The sequence below is a fragment of the Primulina huaijiensis genome, chromosome 5 (genome assembly GCF_012295235.1).
Source record: "Primulina huaijiensis isolate GDHJ02 chromosome 5, ASM1229523v2, whole genome shotgun sequence".
Taxonomy (NCBI): Eukaryota; Viridiplantae; Streptophyta; class Magnoliopsida; order Lamiales; family Gesneriaceae; genus Primulina; species Primulina huaijiensis.
This window is the reverse complement of record NC_133310.1, coordinates 23,300,074-23,315,567: the sequence shown is the minus strand read 5'-3', so window position 1 is coordinate 23,315,567 and position 15,494 is coordinate 23,300,074. Positions and strand designations below refer to the sequence as shown.

General features: G+C 32.2%; 3 protein-coding genes across 5 annotated transcripts; 1 reads left to right on the top strand and 2 right to left on the bottom strand.

Annotated features, from left to right (window-relative positions):
- Nucleotides 1-1,603: 1,603 nt before the first annotated feature.
- Nucleotides 1,604-3,599, bottom strand: LOC140977344 (protein ELF4-LIKE 3-like). Of its 2 annotated transcripts, none has more exons than XM_073442063.1 (2): nucleotides 3,452-3,599; nucleotides 1,604-2,160 (listed from the first exon to the last, which is right to left on the bottom strand). In XM_073442063.1, the coding sequence occupies exon 2, from the start codon at nucleotides 2,129-2,131 to the stop codon at nucleotides 1,796-1,798; it is 336 nt and encodes a 111-aa protein (XP_073298164.1). In that variant the 5' UTR covers nucleotides 2,132-2,160; nucleotides 3,452-3,599; the 3' UTR covers nucleotides 1,604-1,795. The 2 variants fall into 2 exon arrangements, with proteins under 2 accessions (XP_073298164.1, XP_073298165.1); XM_073442064.1 differs by lacking the exon at nucleotides 3,452-3,599 and adding an exon at nucleotides 2,976-3,439.
- Nucleotides 3,600-7,048: 3,449 nt separating this feature from the next.
- Nucleotides 7,049-10,553, bottom strand: LOC140977343 (bet1-like SNARE 1-1). Of its 2 annotated transcripts, XM_073442062.1 has the most exons (6): nucleotides 10,463-10,553; nucleotides 10,216-10,299; nucleotides 8,343-8,487; nucleotides 7,569-7,625; nucleotides 7,406-7,465; nucleotides 7,049-7,319 (listed from the first exon to the last, which is right to left on the bottom strand). In XM_073442062.1, exons 2-6 carry the CDS (start codon nucleotides 10,227-10,229, stop codon nucleotides 7,230-7,232), a joined length of 366 nt encoding a protein of 121 aa, XP_073298163.1. In that variant the 5' UTR covers nucleotides 10,230-10,299; nucleotides 10,463-10,553; the 3' UTR covers nucleotides 7,049-7,229. The 2 variants fall into 2 exon arrangements, with proteins under 2 accessions (XP_073298163.1, XP_073298162.1); XM_073442061.1 differs by lacking the exons at nucleotides 10,216-10,299; nucleotides 10,463-10,553 and adding an exon at nucleotides 10,337-10,441.
- A 1,024-nt stretch (nucleotides 10,554-11,577) lies between these two features.
- On the top strand, nucleotides 11,578-14,475 carry LOC140977342 (mediator of RNA polymerase II transcription subunit 20a-like). Its single transcript, XM_073442059.1, has 5 exons — nucleotides 11,578-11,784; nucleotides 11,885-12,027; nucleotides 12,188-12,366; nucleotides 12,537-12,626; nucleotides 13,997-14,475. The coding sequence occupies exons 1-5, from the start codon at nucleotides 11,771-11,773 to the stop codon at nucleotides 14,231-14,233; spliced, it is 663 nt and encodes a 220-aa protein (XP_073298160.1). The 5' UTR covers nucleotides 11,578-11,770; the 3' UTR covers nucleotides 14,234-14,475.
- Nucleotides 14,476-15,494: the final 1,019 nt, after the last annotated feature.

Below are 15,494 nucleotides of genomic sequence, written 5' to 3'. Positions count from 1 at the left end.
AATTTTGGTACATATAATTAACATACCGATTATACCGAAATTATACGGTATACCGAGATCTCGGTACGGTATCGGTATATACCGTTTTTATACCGAAAATAATCTTACATTTTAAAATTTTTATAAATTTATTGTTTTAAAATATTATATATTTAAAAAAAAATTTATATTTTTTCGGTATTTCGGTATTCCGTTATATACTGAAATTTTCAAATTGCATACCGTTACCGTATCAAAAAATTCGGTATTGTTACCGTAACGTAACGAAATCTTCGTTATACCAAAAATTCGATAAATTCGACATTTTTTCGGTACGATAATCTCGATTTACCGTACAATTCGATATTTTTTCTCATCCCAATTGAAACCCACCCCCACATACTTCGTTATAATCGAGTACAAAATCAATAAGAGAATGATTATCTTTTTTAAGAAAAACAAAAAACAACAACGAGAGAGGGAATGAATGAATAAGGGCAATCGATCACTCTATCACCCCCCAAGTGTAACTCATTGGGTCCACCAACCAATCAATTGACACTGGAAAATGTAGTCTAGGAGCATCATCTAAGGGGAGCCACCCATATCCAGGAAAAAAAAAAGAAAAAGGTGTCATCTATTGCATAATATAAATATTTAAAAAGTATATAAGATAGTGATTTTCATTCCATTATAATTTATATATATTATTATAAATATAAATAACACCATTACTTTATAATTTTATACTAATCTAAAAATGGATATCTGAAATTGAGATGAAGAGCCAAACAAGTAAAGAAAGGGATAAGCATGGACTGAATATTTCATTTTAAAAAAGGTTCCCTTGTCAAGTTTGCTTGTGTATCTTCCTGTCTCTTAGAACTCTATGCTTTTGTTATTTCTTGATTTATTCTCCTCGATCCAGTTAATTTCTATTTATTTACACACAAAAATTCAAGTTTTTTTTAATATATAATACAAAATGTAGGCCATGCAACATGGAGTTGCAGAAAATAGAAGATACTGACTGACAATGTATCTAATTTTTTATCTGATTTAAAATTTTAAATTTCTATGTATGAAAAGAAGTAGGCCATGTCTGTGTGAGATTCTGTTCCTGTGAGTGGGAGTGAGACTGGAAGCTGAAAAGATACACACCAAAGCTGCTTTCTTTGAATTGTGTTCAGAGGGTTTTGTTGTCGTATTTGTTCATTAAAAAAAAAAAAGGCCTCAATGATTCCTCCAACCAAAATGAACAATAAATTTATGCTACGAGATTTACATAATGATGAATCCTTCTATATATTTTTAAAAGTAAAAGGAGACTTGTAAGAACAAACAAATCGAAAAACAAGCAAGGGTGAAAACTTAATCCATCCACAGCTTCCCTTGAGCTTTTGTGTTCTGAACAAAGAATACTCAGTTGGAAAGGCCAAAAGGGTGTCAATAAAAAAGTTGGTGTCTTGAGAAAAAGATAAATCATATTAAAGAACATACTGATACAAAAAAAGATTGTAAAGTTGCATAAATGAATGAGCAAAAGCCAACAACTTTGGCGTTTCTTGAGATTTAACTCCACTTAAATTAAAATCAGAGATTGAACGACAAATCATCAGATCAGTAGAAAAATACAAATATCTTGTATTGAATTAGAAGAGTATTGCTCAATTACAATGTAGGAGTAACAATTATAGGCTTCAATTAAAACATTAAGAGAAAATTCAACTTGCATAATTGACAGTTTTTTTTCTCTCTCCACGATGCAAAGAATCAAGAACAGAAGAGGCCCTTATTCTTCCGTTCCTTTGTTTCATCAAGAGGGCCTAAGCCTTTTGTGCCCACCAGATTTCAAAACACCACTTGAATCTCCTTCAGATGAGGCATCCATGGATTTCGTAAACGAACTCGAAAGGTCGGCGTAAAGATGGACCACCCTGCTGATATTATTGTTCAGTTCTTTAATCAATCCCACATTTCTGCTCAAATTGTCAGGTATCTTGGACTCGTGATTCTGATTAATCTCATTGATTAGTAGCCTATTCTGATCTAATATGGTCTGAACTTGAACAAAACTCTTCTGAAAAGTCTGCAAGATCTTGCCGTCTAACCGTGGCACATTACCAAGGCCTGAGAATGTATCCCCCTCCATTTTGGGATCCAATTAAAGCAAAATCAATGCTGCACAAGGGAAAAATAAAAGGAAAATTAATCAAAGAATGGAGATACAATACGAAACACTGTTATTATAACACAGAAGATTTTAGTAAGCCCAGTGGACTCACAGTCGAGTTGTTTGAGAATCCTATAGTAATGAATTTTTAATAATCGTATTTTAGGGAAACCCCATCATCATATATTCTTACTTGAACTTGCTTATGTTCTCAAAAAGCACAGACAAACATGTAAGATTTAGAATTTTTTAAAAGACAATTTGGGCAAAAGAGACAAGATCTGAACTTGATATCATGACGCACGCACATTCTCTATGATGGGTTCTTCTTTTCAGAAAAGAATCAAGAAACAAACACGTAAATTTCTGATATCATACAGTTGACCATTTCACTATACCCTAAGAACTGTTGTGCAATAATCCCTATAATTATAGTCATAATTATTCCTAATATTAATTAGAATCTTGATTATTACTGCAATTATTCTTTTATGAGGCATGTAGAGATGTGAAAAAGCAGATCACAATGCCATAAAAGGAACCTTTTTACAATGTGTACTAAAATAAATCCATCCTAATGCTAAGCTCAGAATTTCAGAAAAGGTCTCAGAAACCATTGAACTTAATCATAACCCAGCCAAAAAAAAAGGTTGAAACAAATCCAGTTTAATATTAGCCTCAGCCATTCTTGAAGTAATTTCTGCAGTAGTCATAAAGAAAAAAGGATTTTTAACCATTTGAAGTAACCTATGGGTTTTGATATAAAATTCTGCAAAAGCCGAAAACAAGGACGAAACGGGAAATTTAAATGTTGGAACCGTACACAAAAGATTGCAGCTGCAGAGGGGATTAAATAGATGATATAAAATAAAATTCTTGAATGGAAAAACCAAAGGAAAAGGAACAAAGTAACTGAAACCCATCAAACACAACAATAAATCGAACCAAAGAACAGCATAAAGATCTGAAATCGAGGGACAGAAATTCATGAAAAATAGACTCTTTTTTCACACAGACAGGCAACCAAAATAACAAAAATTCAAAATATATCGAACTCCCAAGTATCAAGGCTCTGAACGATGAAGATTTCAGACAACCCAAGAACCTCGGAGCTCAAAAAAACCCAGATTTTAATTCTAAAGACAACTATGTAATAACTCCACTTTCAAGAATCTCGTGAGGATGATGAATTCTTGTACACAACAGGAAAACGTATACATCACTCCTATATATTTGTATGTATATGTATACGTGTATTATACATTAATTTCACAAAGTGTGTGTATCTGTGTTACGCACCTGGAAAAGCTGGGAACATTTTAGATTGAAAGAAAGAGAAGACAGAGATGGAGAGAGTTAGGGAAAGATCGGCGATTTAATCGAATCTCGCAACAAGAGAGAGAATATGTAGATTTGTCAGTCGCCCTTCTTCCCACCCTTGTTTCACCTTTATTATATTTCAAATAGAATATATTTTCAATTTCCAAAATTTTATTTATATTTTTGGTCGTGAATTAGATTTTTTTTATTAAAATTAATAAATACTATAATAACTAGTCGAGACGTTTAGAATTTGGAAATAAAATATATTGATAAGTTGACGTAAAATATAATGACATAGTATCATTTTGGGATATAATAAAAAAAATTAAATCAAAATTAGTGGTGATTATATAGTTAAATATGAAAATTGAGAGATTATATAGTTAAAAAATATATATATCCTCAAATTTCCACTTATTAAATTTTGTTAAACTCCAATTTCAAATGATTTTAATAATCTTCAAAATGCAACAGAGATTTATGTCAACGTAGAAGAGTCGGCTAATTGACCAACCTTCACGATAGAGTAGTGTTGATGTGGAAGTCCTTAATTAGTTGGAAACTGTGCAATTTATTCTTCATTGAAACAAGCTTCTTGTATCATTTCCTGGTTTTTTGATGAGATACAATTGATGAAATCTCAAGTGAAATGTATTTTATTTTATTTTTTTTATATGAATGACGTCTTAAATAAAACCAAAGTTGCACGCCAACTTGCTGGATTGAATGTCCAAATTGATTATCTCTATAATGTCCTCATCTTTTAAATTTTTGCCTCTTTCATGAGAATGAGAAAAGACATATACATAATCCATCACTTTTGTGGAAGATACGTTGTTCGAAAATTCATCAATTAGCACAACTTATAATATATGTGTTGGATAAATGAAGAATTAAATGAAGAATGAAGAGTGGTGAATGAAAAAGAGAGTGAGAGTTGTCTTACATTGAAAAATTAGACAAGCTTGTTCTCCCTTATAAGCTACAAGTTGAGGTAATGGTTTGGACCCCAAGGGGTACTAGAAGTTTTTAAAAGGGAGAAGACGATGATAGGGTTTGTCTCAGTGAAACGCACGCGCGCCGCCGGCTGGCGTGGGGCGGGGCGGTCTTTGAATAATATTAATCTTTTTTGCAATTAATTTCATTTATATTCAAATGTGGGTCATATTATAACCGTAAAAATGAGTTTCATACTGAAATTTGAAATGTGTGAATAGATGGTGTGAATGCCTAATGTCTTCTTTTTTTTTTTGTTGGATGGTATGAACCGGAAGAAAACTTGATTTTTTGTCGGATGGTGCGAATGTCTACTATCTTGTTGCTGCTATATATGAATATGGGTGGTGTTTCCACTGCCAATATAAAGCAAAAGAAGTTCTCTGCTACAATAGTTCATTGCAATGACTAATTTACTCGTATGTTACATGACTAGTATACCTTTAGTATGTATGGATAACATTAATGCATCTTAGATATTTGAAGGTTCGTCTATCTTGGTTAACAATTTTCTGGTCACAGTTTTTGTACTTTTTTCTAAGTTTTATCTGCTTAAACTTTCATCATTTGATATGAGCTTTAAAATTTAATTTTTTTTACGTCGTTATGACGAAGTAAGAAGTGAATGAAGCAAGTTCGTTTACTCATACGTGGATGCTTAACCGGTCATGTATGATATGATAAATTTGTGGGTTGTACTTGACACATTTGAATGATTTGGTATGCATGATTTTGGATGAATAACTAATAAATATACCATACTTTGGTTGAATGATTTAATAAATCTAATTCATTTTAGCAGTAATTTGTGGCATTATTGTATATTTGTTCAATTTCCGTGAAGTGAAAATCACTAATTTATTTAGAATGACTGACCGTTGTAATCAGCACTACTTTATTAAATTAAAATTATTTTGAACTAAAACATTGTATACAAATTCTATACTAAAATAAATGGTGAAGTAATAAAATAAATATATTTCGACAAATTCAATATTGTGACGAAGTAGAAGAAACATTTATTTAATCACAGTTCAAAATAATGTGAAGTCGTGTGAATCAATTACTTTCATAACATTAAACTTTGTTCAAGTCATATATAATTAATTACTTCGCTATTTGACGAAACAACCAAATTAAATACATCAGTTTACTTCACCATAATAACAAAAATGTGAAGTTATAGATATCAAATGCTTCCTTAATTGACGTATATATTTTACTTTGTCATTCATGTGAAGTAGAATGTAATCATTCGCTTTTTTAATTTACGAAATCGACGAAGTAAAAGACATTTTATACTTCAAAATCAGTCCAAATTAGAACTGGTTTTGACTCGTTGGAACGGTCAAGGGCTTCACTTTTTTATGGTCTACGTCTTCGGTTTTTAGGCGAAATAAGGACATACATTTTTACTTCACACGCGTCTACTTCGATAATTACATATTTACTACTTCATTTAATGTATGAAGTATATAACCTAATTTCTACTAGTTTAATGAGATGTCAGACTGAAATTTGAAATTATTATATTCAAGTAAAGGTCATACAATAATTGTAAAAATTAACGATAAGTCATATTACAATTTGAAATCATAAAATTTTAAAAAAAATTTTGTTTTTTGGTCTTATATGTTTGTTATTATGCATTCTTTTATTTGAGTTTTGTATATTTTCAAATTTGAGACTTACTTGTTATCTTTGTTTTTTTTTTTTTTTGGCAATGTAAGTCTCTTTTATGATGTCGATCTGATGCGACATCGTTGTAGTTTTGATGTGACATTAACTTGTATAATGTCACAAAATCACTCACCCATGATAAAAAGAATTGAAATTGCTAAAAACCCAAAATACAATACTAATACTAAAATTTGAAGATATATAATATCAAAATTAAAAAAAATTATTTTCACCCCAATATTATACTCTTGAATTTCAATATTTTTTCTTTACAATTTGCCCCCTAAATGGAAAAAAATTCCAGGTGTACTGGGGGAACAAGACTCCCAAGCTCGCTGATTCGCTGGAAAGATGGGACCCAATGTCCTCACTGGTAGACGACTACAGATTCTCGACGTCATCCTCGTAGCCTTCACCTACCCCCAATTTATTATTATTCTACACATAAATCGCATACACGCCTCCATTTTGAAATATACTCGTCCAACTCCAAATATTTATTTCAAATTTTTTCTTTCTTTTGAACATCTACAAGAAATATTTCACTAATGAAAAAAATTTAAAATAACATTTCACACCAATACTCGGTATTTCTATATCCATTAAATAAATATACGAAATATGGACAAGGCTAGGTATAAGCAAATTACTTTTTTCTTAACTATATTAGAAACCTAAATTAATTCCAAAAAAAATAATTTATAAAAAATATAATTACCAGCAAATCGTCATCATCTTTGGTACTTTTTTTTAATAAATTTATTATAGATTGATTAGGCATTCATTAAATATACTGAGCCTATGAATCCCATATTATAATGGAAGTTAATAATTTAATCCACTAATAATTGACTGGGCTCGGTCCGGACCAGCCCTATCCAATGGGAAGTCCACAAGCCCAAGCCGAAGCTTGTAAAAATTATGAAGTGTGCAAATTTATACACAAGATACCATGTCATTACATCTTACAGGAACTCGTCGTCGATACTGTTTCGATTGTTGAACAAATGGAACATTCGAGTCGTACACAAGTTTGCACATCCCCCCTCCTTAGCTTAGCCATCACAAGTAAAACCATTCACCTCGTAAGATAATATATGACGAGGAAAATTACCACAAAAGATGCCACGAGTGTGAACATACTCCGGCTTGATTTCTTCTCAAACACCTACGCACAGTGGAACATTCACGAGCAACTATTTAAACTTCGGGCAGAAAGGGGGAAGTCATGTTGAAGAAGTAGAGGTAAAATACCATCTTAAATTTATCCATGGTCCCGGATAGAACTCCTCTTGAGGTATCCATGTCGTTACCCTGAATCAAAAGTTAAGAGTTAGGAGCAGGAAATAATCAGACGCTTTCATTATGAAGTAAAATTCAAGTTGTAGGATCAGTGTATGAACAACAATAAACATACCATTCTGTCAAGCATACGGTTATGACCCTCGACTTCTTCGTTGATATCACCTGACAGCTGTTCATGTAATTCACTGTTAGTACTAGTAATAAGTACAAGCACCAACCATTTCATAAAACAGGTTGAATAAATTCATGACATGCACTCAAATATAATCAAACATCATCTGACGAAATAATGACTTCATATGAACATATTAAAACCTATTTATCCAAGACAACTTTGGCTGTTTTAATCAAATGCTGCAAAGACTTATGTGGCAAATGGTTCCTTTCATTTTATTCTCTACGTCGATCCTTGAAGAATTCAATTAAATGCTTCAAAGCTTTCTGTTATAAATATTTTCTTTTTAAATTTTATCTCCTCGATAATTGAGTTTCTACTTCAAGATGAGAGAAAATTCGTGATTGAGAGGATACAAGTGGAAGCTGCTTGAATCTGACAAAAAAAAGCAACACTGCAAAATAGTTTTGCTTGGGCTGTCATTCAAGAAAATTCACTTGGGCACTACAAGTTTTTGGAAACACAATCACTCAGGATGCCCCAGAAACGATATTACAAACTAGCTTGTGTAACTTGTATCAATGATAGTCAAACTTCTTTGCAAACATATAGCCAGTGCCATATCATTGTAAGAGGAGTAACTCTAACTTCATATACATAAATGCATAATTCTCGTATCACCATTTGCTAAATTCTTGAGTGCTGCGGACCTTAAAGTAGAAGACATTCAAATCAAAGGAACAATTGCAGTACAACAAAGAATCAACTTACCCTTTTCAGCATAGAAACTCGATCTTGCAGTCCATCAATCGCTCTATCATTTTCTTGCTCATCAATTTCGTGAGAGTAAGAGGATGAAGCCTTTATGCCTCCTTCCTCAATACCATCAAAAAGAGCAGCTCTGGTATTCCGATCCCTAACTCAAAACAATATTTTTTGTTCCCGATTGTTAAAAATTACTTCCTTAAAACTTTAAAGAGAAAGAAGAGGATAACAAAGATAAGAAGGTTGAAAGGAAAAAGTAACTTTTCCGACAGTCAACCACGAAAATGAAAACAATCTAAATTTGCAATTTCTAAATGATAATCAAAATCATATTTGTCAAGTAAACTTAGTTAAGATGTGAATCTGTTGAGGTTAAATTTTGAAGTAAAGCATGTTTCCATTTCAACGAATAGAGAAAGAGAATCAGCAATATAAAAAAAAAATTGGAAATCAAGCAAGCACTGTGAGACAAACTGGTGGCAAACACTAGGACATGATGGATACTCTACCGATGGTAGTCATGATGTTCTACAAGCAATTTTTTTATTTTTATTAAAGGGGGAAACTCAATTCAGTAGCTTACATCACTGCAGTTGTAATATCAACATTCAAGTATATAACAGTGTATACTGTAGGCACATATGCAGTAGCTATATTTAATCATATCTACCGGCAACAATATATAGATAGACATTTACCGCAGGGCGCCTATAAGTGAGTTACAGTGGCACGTTCCTAGAGGAAATGGGTACACGGAACCTATGATAATTATGATGTGAGTTTCTATGGAATAACAGTATACACGCAGGTGCTTTTGTATCAATTTGATTGTCCAACGTCTGTCGTTTCCTTGCTAATTCTGATAGCTGATAAGAAATTGTAGAACTACTAATTGTTCCACTAGTAAGAATCACTTTACTGAATGGAATTTATGTAGCTTAGCAGCACTACTATCTTAAATGTACTTATTCTCCTCCCTAAGCATTCATCACTCATATAAAAAGAAACAAATATATATTTACAGGATTAAAATAATAGGTACTTCAAGCTATTTGAGAATATCAATCCGAAAGCGATGCCAATACCAACCTCATTTACAATTGCTAGTTCACTCTCCACTCTCACAAAAGAAAATACTACTGAATTTGTGGGAGTTTTTCCAAGCTAATTTTAAATGGTTTATAAGGGCTTATACCTTATAGTCTTATGAGCTTTATAATATGTAAAATCTTATTTTTAAAAATAAACCGATTAAAATATTTGGATAAAATAAGATGAANGTATTTTGGAATCTATCATTGCATTTTGGTAGAGTAAACCCGGGATAACAAAATTTGAGGGGATATTTTAAAATAAAATCTTAAATAACTCTTGTGAGACTATCTCAAGAGTTAATTTTGTAACAAATATCACCAACCTAACCCAACTCGTGAAAAAGTATTGCATTTTATGCCAACAGTATTAAATTTTATGGCAGATGCGGGTCAGGTCGACCCATCTTATGCACAAAAACCTTAAAGACGGTCACACAAGAGAGCTCTACCCAATATTTTGACATCTTACAAATTCTTATATAATTTTTTTACCAACACTGTCTCCATGCCCTTCAGACCAGCTAATCTCAGCCAAAGGCCCTCTTAATAACAAAGAGACCAGCTTCTGTGCGGGCTTAACACTTTACATCCTACAGTGTCAGCAGTCAACCCTTCAAATCAAACAAAACTTAATAAAAAACCACATGCAAGGCTCTTTCGTCCGCAAACATCAATTCATATCAGTACTATTTTCCGCCCAGTTTAACAATTAGGAAGAATCATACAAGCGCAAGAAAAAAAGCAACTAAAGAACATATATCTGGAAAAAAACACATCTGAAAGACCTTCTTGAATTCATAATTTCTGAAATTGAAATATCTGGAGAAAGCTATCTCAACGAAAAATATAAGCGCAGCTCGAACCGAGTCCTGATATACAATTTAAAGGCATAAGACAAAAAATTACATTAGTTTTAAATCGCAGCCGACCGATAACATAGGAAATCAAAATTCAATTATTTCTTCAGTGAATAAACTGAATCAAGAAACACGCGACAAAGGGTTTAACAAGCACAGTAGCAATCCGACTTACAATTTTGGATCTGAAGAAAAGAAACGACGAGAGTTAGGTTTACCATGATCAGAAAATGGAGGAAATGATATCCGATTATGGAACGTTTGTTTTTTAGGTGAACGGTAAATTAAATTTATTAAAAATAAAATACGAATATTAAAATTGCAGGTTTTAGTGGGCCTTCTAAAAGGAAATTTCTTGGGCCCATTGTGCAAGATATGGAGTTGTTGGGCCTGCATTTCAACTGCGGGTGACCCAAATTTTTGTTATTTCGGTACCGCTTGACGCTTGCTAAAGATAATGATATTTCAAATTTGAATAATATAAAGATGTTAAACTAATATATTTAAATAAGATAATAATATACGATATTAATATTTTGTAAACTTTGAATAAAACAAAGATGAATAATAATCAATTAATATTGTATCTTTAATAGCGAACGATAATAAAATATGTTTTGATATTTATGATAATAAAAAGATTCAAATAAAATTTTTAAATAATCTATAAAAGTCTAGTGATATTTAAAATAGAATTTTATAGAGTTTTAAAAAGTCTAATATATTAAATATCGATTTTTAAAAAGTTTACAAAAATCAGATATTCAAATTATCTATAAATTTTTAATAACTACATCAAATTTATTAGCACACAAACATTAACTTATACATAAACTCTCGTCTTTATTTCTTAATATCTCTCACCTGATTATCACATCTCCTTTCTTCTTATCATATTTTTATCAAAAATTATACCACCTAATGATAAACTATCTTTTAAATTATCAATGTCAAGTAATTATTAATTCAAATAAATTAATAAAAAACAATTATTTATAATATTTGAAAAAATGTCTAAACCATAAAATTCAGTTTGTAGATATTTGAAATTCTATGAAATCAATACAAATTTATTAAATACACAAAATCTATTGTATTTTAAAAAGTTACTAAAAATCGTAAATCTCTAAATGAATACAAATTTATTAAGATTTATTTTTATAACAAGATTTTGTAGCTTATAAAATTTTAAAGTAATAAATTATTTAAAATAAATTATTAATTAATGAGAGAAACCAAGTGACTCCCATTATAACATAATACAAAAACTTGTATGAGACAGTCTCATGTGTCGTATTTTGTGAGACAGATCTTTTATTTGAGTCATCCATGAAAAAGTATTATTTTTTATGCTAAGTGTATTTAATTTTATTTTGAATATCGATAAGATTGATCCGTCTCACAGATAAAGATATGTGAGAACTACTCAGAGACGCATCCATAACAGAACTGATTCATTTTCCGTCTGCAAAATCTAACCATAATGCCAATCAAATGGTAACTGGGGGGAAAAACCCTAATTCTCTTTCTGATTCTCGAATGTTTCCTGTAACTTGAATTCCTTTTGTAAGTTGTGTGTGACTGATGATTTGTGCAGGATTTTGCACTGGCAACCAAACGCCGGCGCAACCGTCAACACCCAAATCCACTCTGAACTGTCTCAGTGCGCTGAAAGCTTGAATGGAGTCAAAGAAGGTCGATGGAAAGCCACTCTCAGCTTCTACAGGGCCATGGTTAGAGGTAGGACATCAATGAACGAACTGGAAGGAGTGATTTTTGTCAGAATCTTTAATGCTGCCGTTTTGGATGAATGTTTCCTTCGATTAGGTTAAATCCGTTTTTTATTATTATTTTTGAAGCTTTGATCTTCTTGTGTTTCCGTGTCTTGTTTGATTTTCAGAACAGTCGAACCCAAACGAATTTCCACGTGATTTTCTGGGAATTTCCCTTGTGGAGCAGCCGAGTAAATATTACTTGGTAATTAGAGGGCAGCGGCTTGTGGTAGAGGCAGAATCGAGCATTCAGATGATTATGGAGAAACTTCAATCATATAAAATGCGAGTTGCCCTTAATTTTGAGGTTCGTGTTTTTTTTAATGTATATATGCTGATTGTTTTTTGTTTTGGGTATCATTATTTATTTTATTTTTTTGTTTCAATTTTTTTATTTGTTGAATGTTTGAAAAGCCTAGAATTTAAATTTACTGGTGCTTGATATCAAATGTTCACTGGAAAATTCATTTAATTCAGGGGAACCAGTATCAACTTGGGGACTTCAGGTTGCGTGTGGGGAAAGTGGTTCTTGCGCACTCTGAAGGTTTGAGGGGAATAGTAATGGAGGTACTGGGATCCTTTATGACTTAATGTTCTATAACTTTCAAAATCAATATTACCTGGATAATTGTGCAATGTTTATATTGCTAATACTTTCAAAGACTTAATAGTAAGAAACTGGTAGTCTCTTGAAGACAGCTTGTGATATTCATATTTTTCCTTCGTTTACATCTATTTCACAAGTACGAACTATAATAACATATCTATATATTTTTTAAGAGCAGAGTCTTGATATGCTGGTATAGCAATAACCATTTTGAAAATCACTTGATTCCCTTTACATATGGAGATTGAAATTGTGGTTTTTGTCCTCCATAATTTCGGCTGATTTTAGACCATTGTACTCAAATCTGGAAAGTACTTGTCTCTCTGAAAATTGCTTCACTAGTTTTTCGTACTCTAGGTTACTGAATATTCGAAATTCAGTGTTGTCTGACCACTGTATGTTTGATTTGGTTGATAAATGCATAGAGCAACTGCTCCTACTGAATCTTGACTTGCTTTGGTTGATAAATGCATAGAGCAACTGCTCCTACTGATTTGGTTATTTTTTCCTTTTGGAGAGTGTCATTTGGTTGGATCTTGACTTGCATTTAGATAATGTGTTTTAGTACTTCCAATTATTTATGTCAAATAAGCACGCAACACTTGATATTTACTATCCCAAATCCATTCATTTCGTTTATATCTGGGGCTGCTTAACATGTTGGTGGGCATAATGGGTAATCCTAGGAAAAATCCAGCTGAGTTAACAAGGCTTAGTTGGTTTTGATGTTCATAGTCATCACCAAATATTTTTATTGAGATGCACCAATACTACCAACTGCTCCCTAACTTTGCGTGATATATTTGATTAATGTGGTTTCTTAAAAAATTCGTGCCAAATGCCAATGCTGCATGTATCAACATTAGATTTGAATTATATTACCGGAGTTAACATGAACCTTCACTTCCATCACTCTGCGCTGATGTGTTAATTCACTTGCAAAACTTATCAGAATTTTATTTTGTTAGAAATTAAAGAGATATCTTAGAATCATTAGAGATCATAATACATTTAAAGTTGATTTATAATGCTTTGGTTAAATGGATGCTTTCCTTCCATATTGAATCAAGATATTTTGACCTATACAAAGAGAGAATTGTATTCTAGACTGAAAGAGATTAATCAGAGGTTTGATCCTCTTGGCATTTATGTCATGTATGTCTTGTAGGCTATCGTCATGGCCGTACCACATAAATCCTGTCATGTGTTTATTTTCTATTCATTATATTTCTATTATTTAAAATTCGCCAGAAATACTTCTATACATTGAAGAATGATACTTTCTTGATCATCAAACTACGAACTGAAGGCTTGTTCTCACCTCTTGCAGATGGAGTATCTACCCATTTCATCATGGGAAAAATCACATCAAATAATGAGTGAATTCTTTGATCTGTGGAAGGAAGTTCTATCAAAAAGCTCTCTACCAGGCCATTTCGTGCATACTGAACCAAGCTTTTCCGAGTTTGGCCTCTCAGACCAATATACATCTCAACATACGGCTGTTCAATATGCAACAATCATGGCTCAAATGATATCCACAGCTCAATCAGTACCGAGAAATTAGATATTCCACGATCCCATTCCATGCATACTTTTCCATCCACGATCCCCTCATCAAGTGAACAAAAGCTTTTCTCTGTTTTTGGTGATGCAATAGTCATCTCTTGGTGACAGTTTTCAACTAAAATTCATGCTTCTTCATCTGTTGGATTTGAATGACTTGGTTATCTCTTTTTACTGATCGTACTTGGACCATTCTTTAGAAACCAAAAGTTAAAGCATGGTAAATGTTGAAGTTGAATTTTACTGCTTTTGTGGGCGGTACTGTTGAGACTTGAGACACACGCAGACATGAGATAACAGCACTGCCAGTGGCGTGGAAACCTCTCACATATGTTCCGTTTCTTTCATTTCAATATATGTTATATTAAGCCCTCATTTCTTAAAATCTCCCCCTAACAAGAGATTTTACTAAGACGAGATACTAAGCCCTTATTTCTTCATTTTGTTTTTGTTAAATGTAATTTTATAGGTTTTTTCGGGGTGATATTAATATATAGTTTACGAGAGATTTAACTTGAACGAAAAATTGCAATTTTAGTTCTATGGTAAAAAAATTGGTTTTGATCGAGTAATTTGGATATTTTTTTGTTATGGTTTTTTGCCCCGAAGCCAATAAATCAAGGAATATTTGTTTTGGTTCTTAATAGTCGTGTTTATTAGCTGTCAATTTGTTTGGTAAGAAAGCAACTTGGAATTAAGAAATCGAAAATCATTGTTTCACTTTTGCAAGTAAAGCCATCCCGACCAGCTTATTGCCAGGTCTTGGGAAAGTTCCTCATTTGACCTTGCAATTTGCTACTCTTGACCAAATCATTAACGTGTGAAGGAAAACATTTTTTCTCTCGATGATCCAATGTTCTAAGGACATACTGATTCACACTATCGACTGTTTCAGCAAACCGTCCTAAAATTTAATCCGTAAAATCTCGGCTACTAATTAGTGATGCATGGTTATATAAAAACCGTCTCTAAATTTTGGGATACTTTTCTTGAAATCGTAGCTGATTTTGAGTACAATTTTTACCAAACGGTAGCTTAAAAAAGTGACAGTAAACCCAGTCTTGGGTTCAAATTCCACTTGTATGATTAATAGTTAGATTAGATTTTTAAAAAAAACAGTAGAATGAATGGAGAATAAAATAATCGGGATGCCTGACAAGGCATATGTGAGAACATGCACACTGTTTTCATATCAACGAAATTTCGTACGTGTAGCATTTAATTATGATTAACTTTCTTCTCAAGTGTGTTGCACAAGATCA

Coding starts and splice junctions, on each gene's coding strand:
- LOC140977344 (XM_073442063.1), bottom strand. CDS start 2,131: ATGGAGGGGGATACATTCTCAGGCCTTGGTAATGTGCCACGGTTAGAC.
- LOC140977342 (XM_073442059.1), top strand. Junction 12,028..12,187: donor CTACAGGGCCATGGTTAGAG/GTAGGACATCAA, acceptor TTTGATTTTCAG/AACAGTCGAACCCAAACGAA. Junction 12,367..12,536: donor GAGTTGCCCTTAATTTTGAG/GTTCGTGTTTTT, acceptor CATTTAATTCAG/GGGAACCAGTATCAACTTGG.
- LOC140977343 (XM_073442061.1), bottom strand. CDS start 10,368: ATGTTATCGGTCGGCTGCGATTTAAAACTAAT. Junction 7,626..8,342: donor GAGTTTCTATGCTGAAAAGG/GTAAGTTGATTC, acceptor TTACATGAACAG/CTGTCAGGTGATATCAACGA. Junction 7,320..7,405: donor CCATGGATAAATTTAAGATG/GTATTTTACCTC, acceptor CACTGTGCGTAG/GTGTTTGAGAAGAAATCAAG.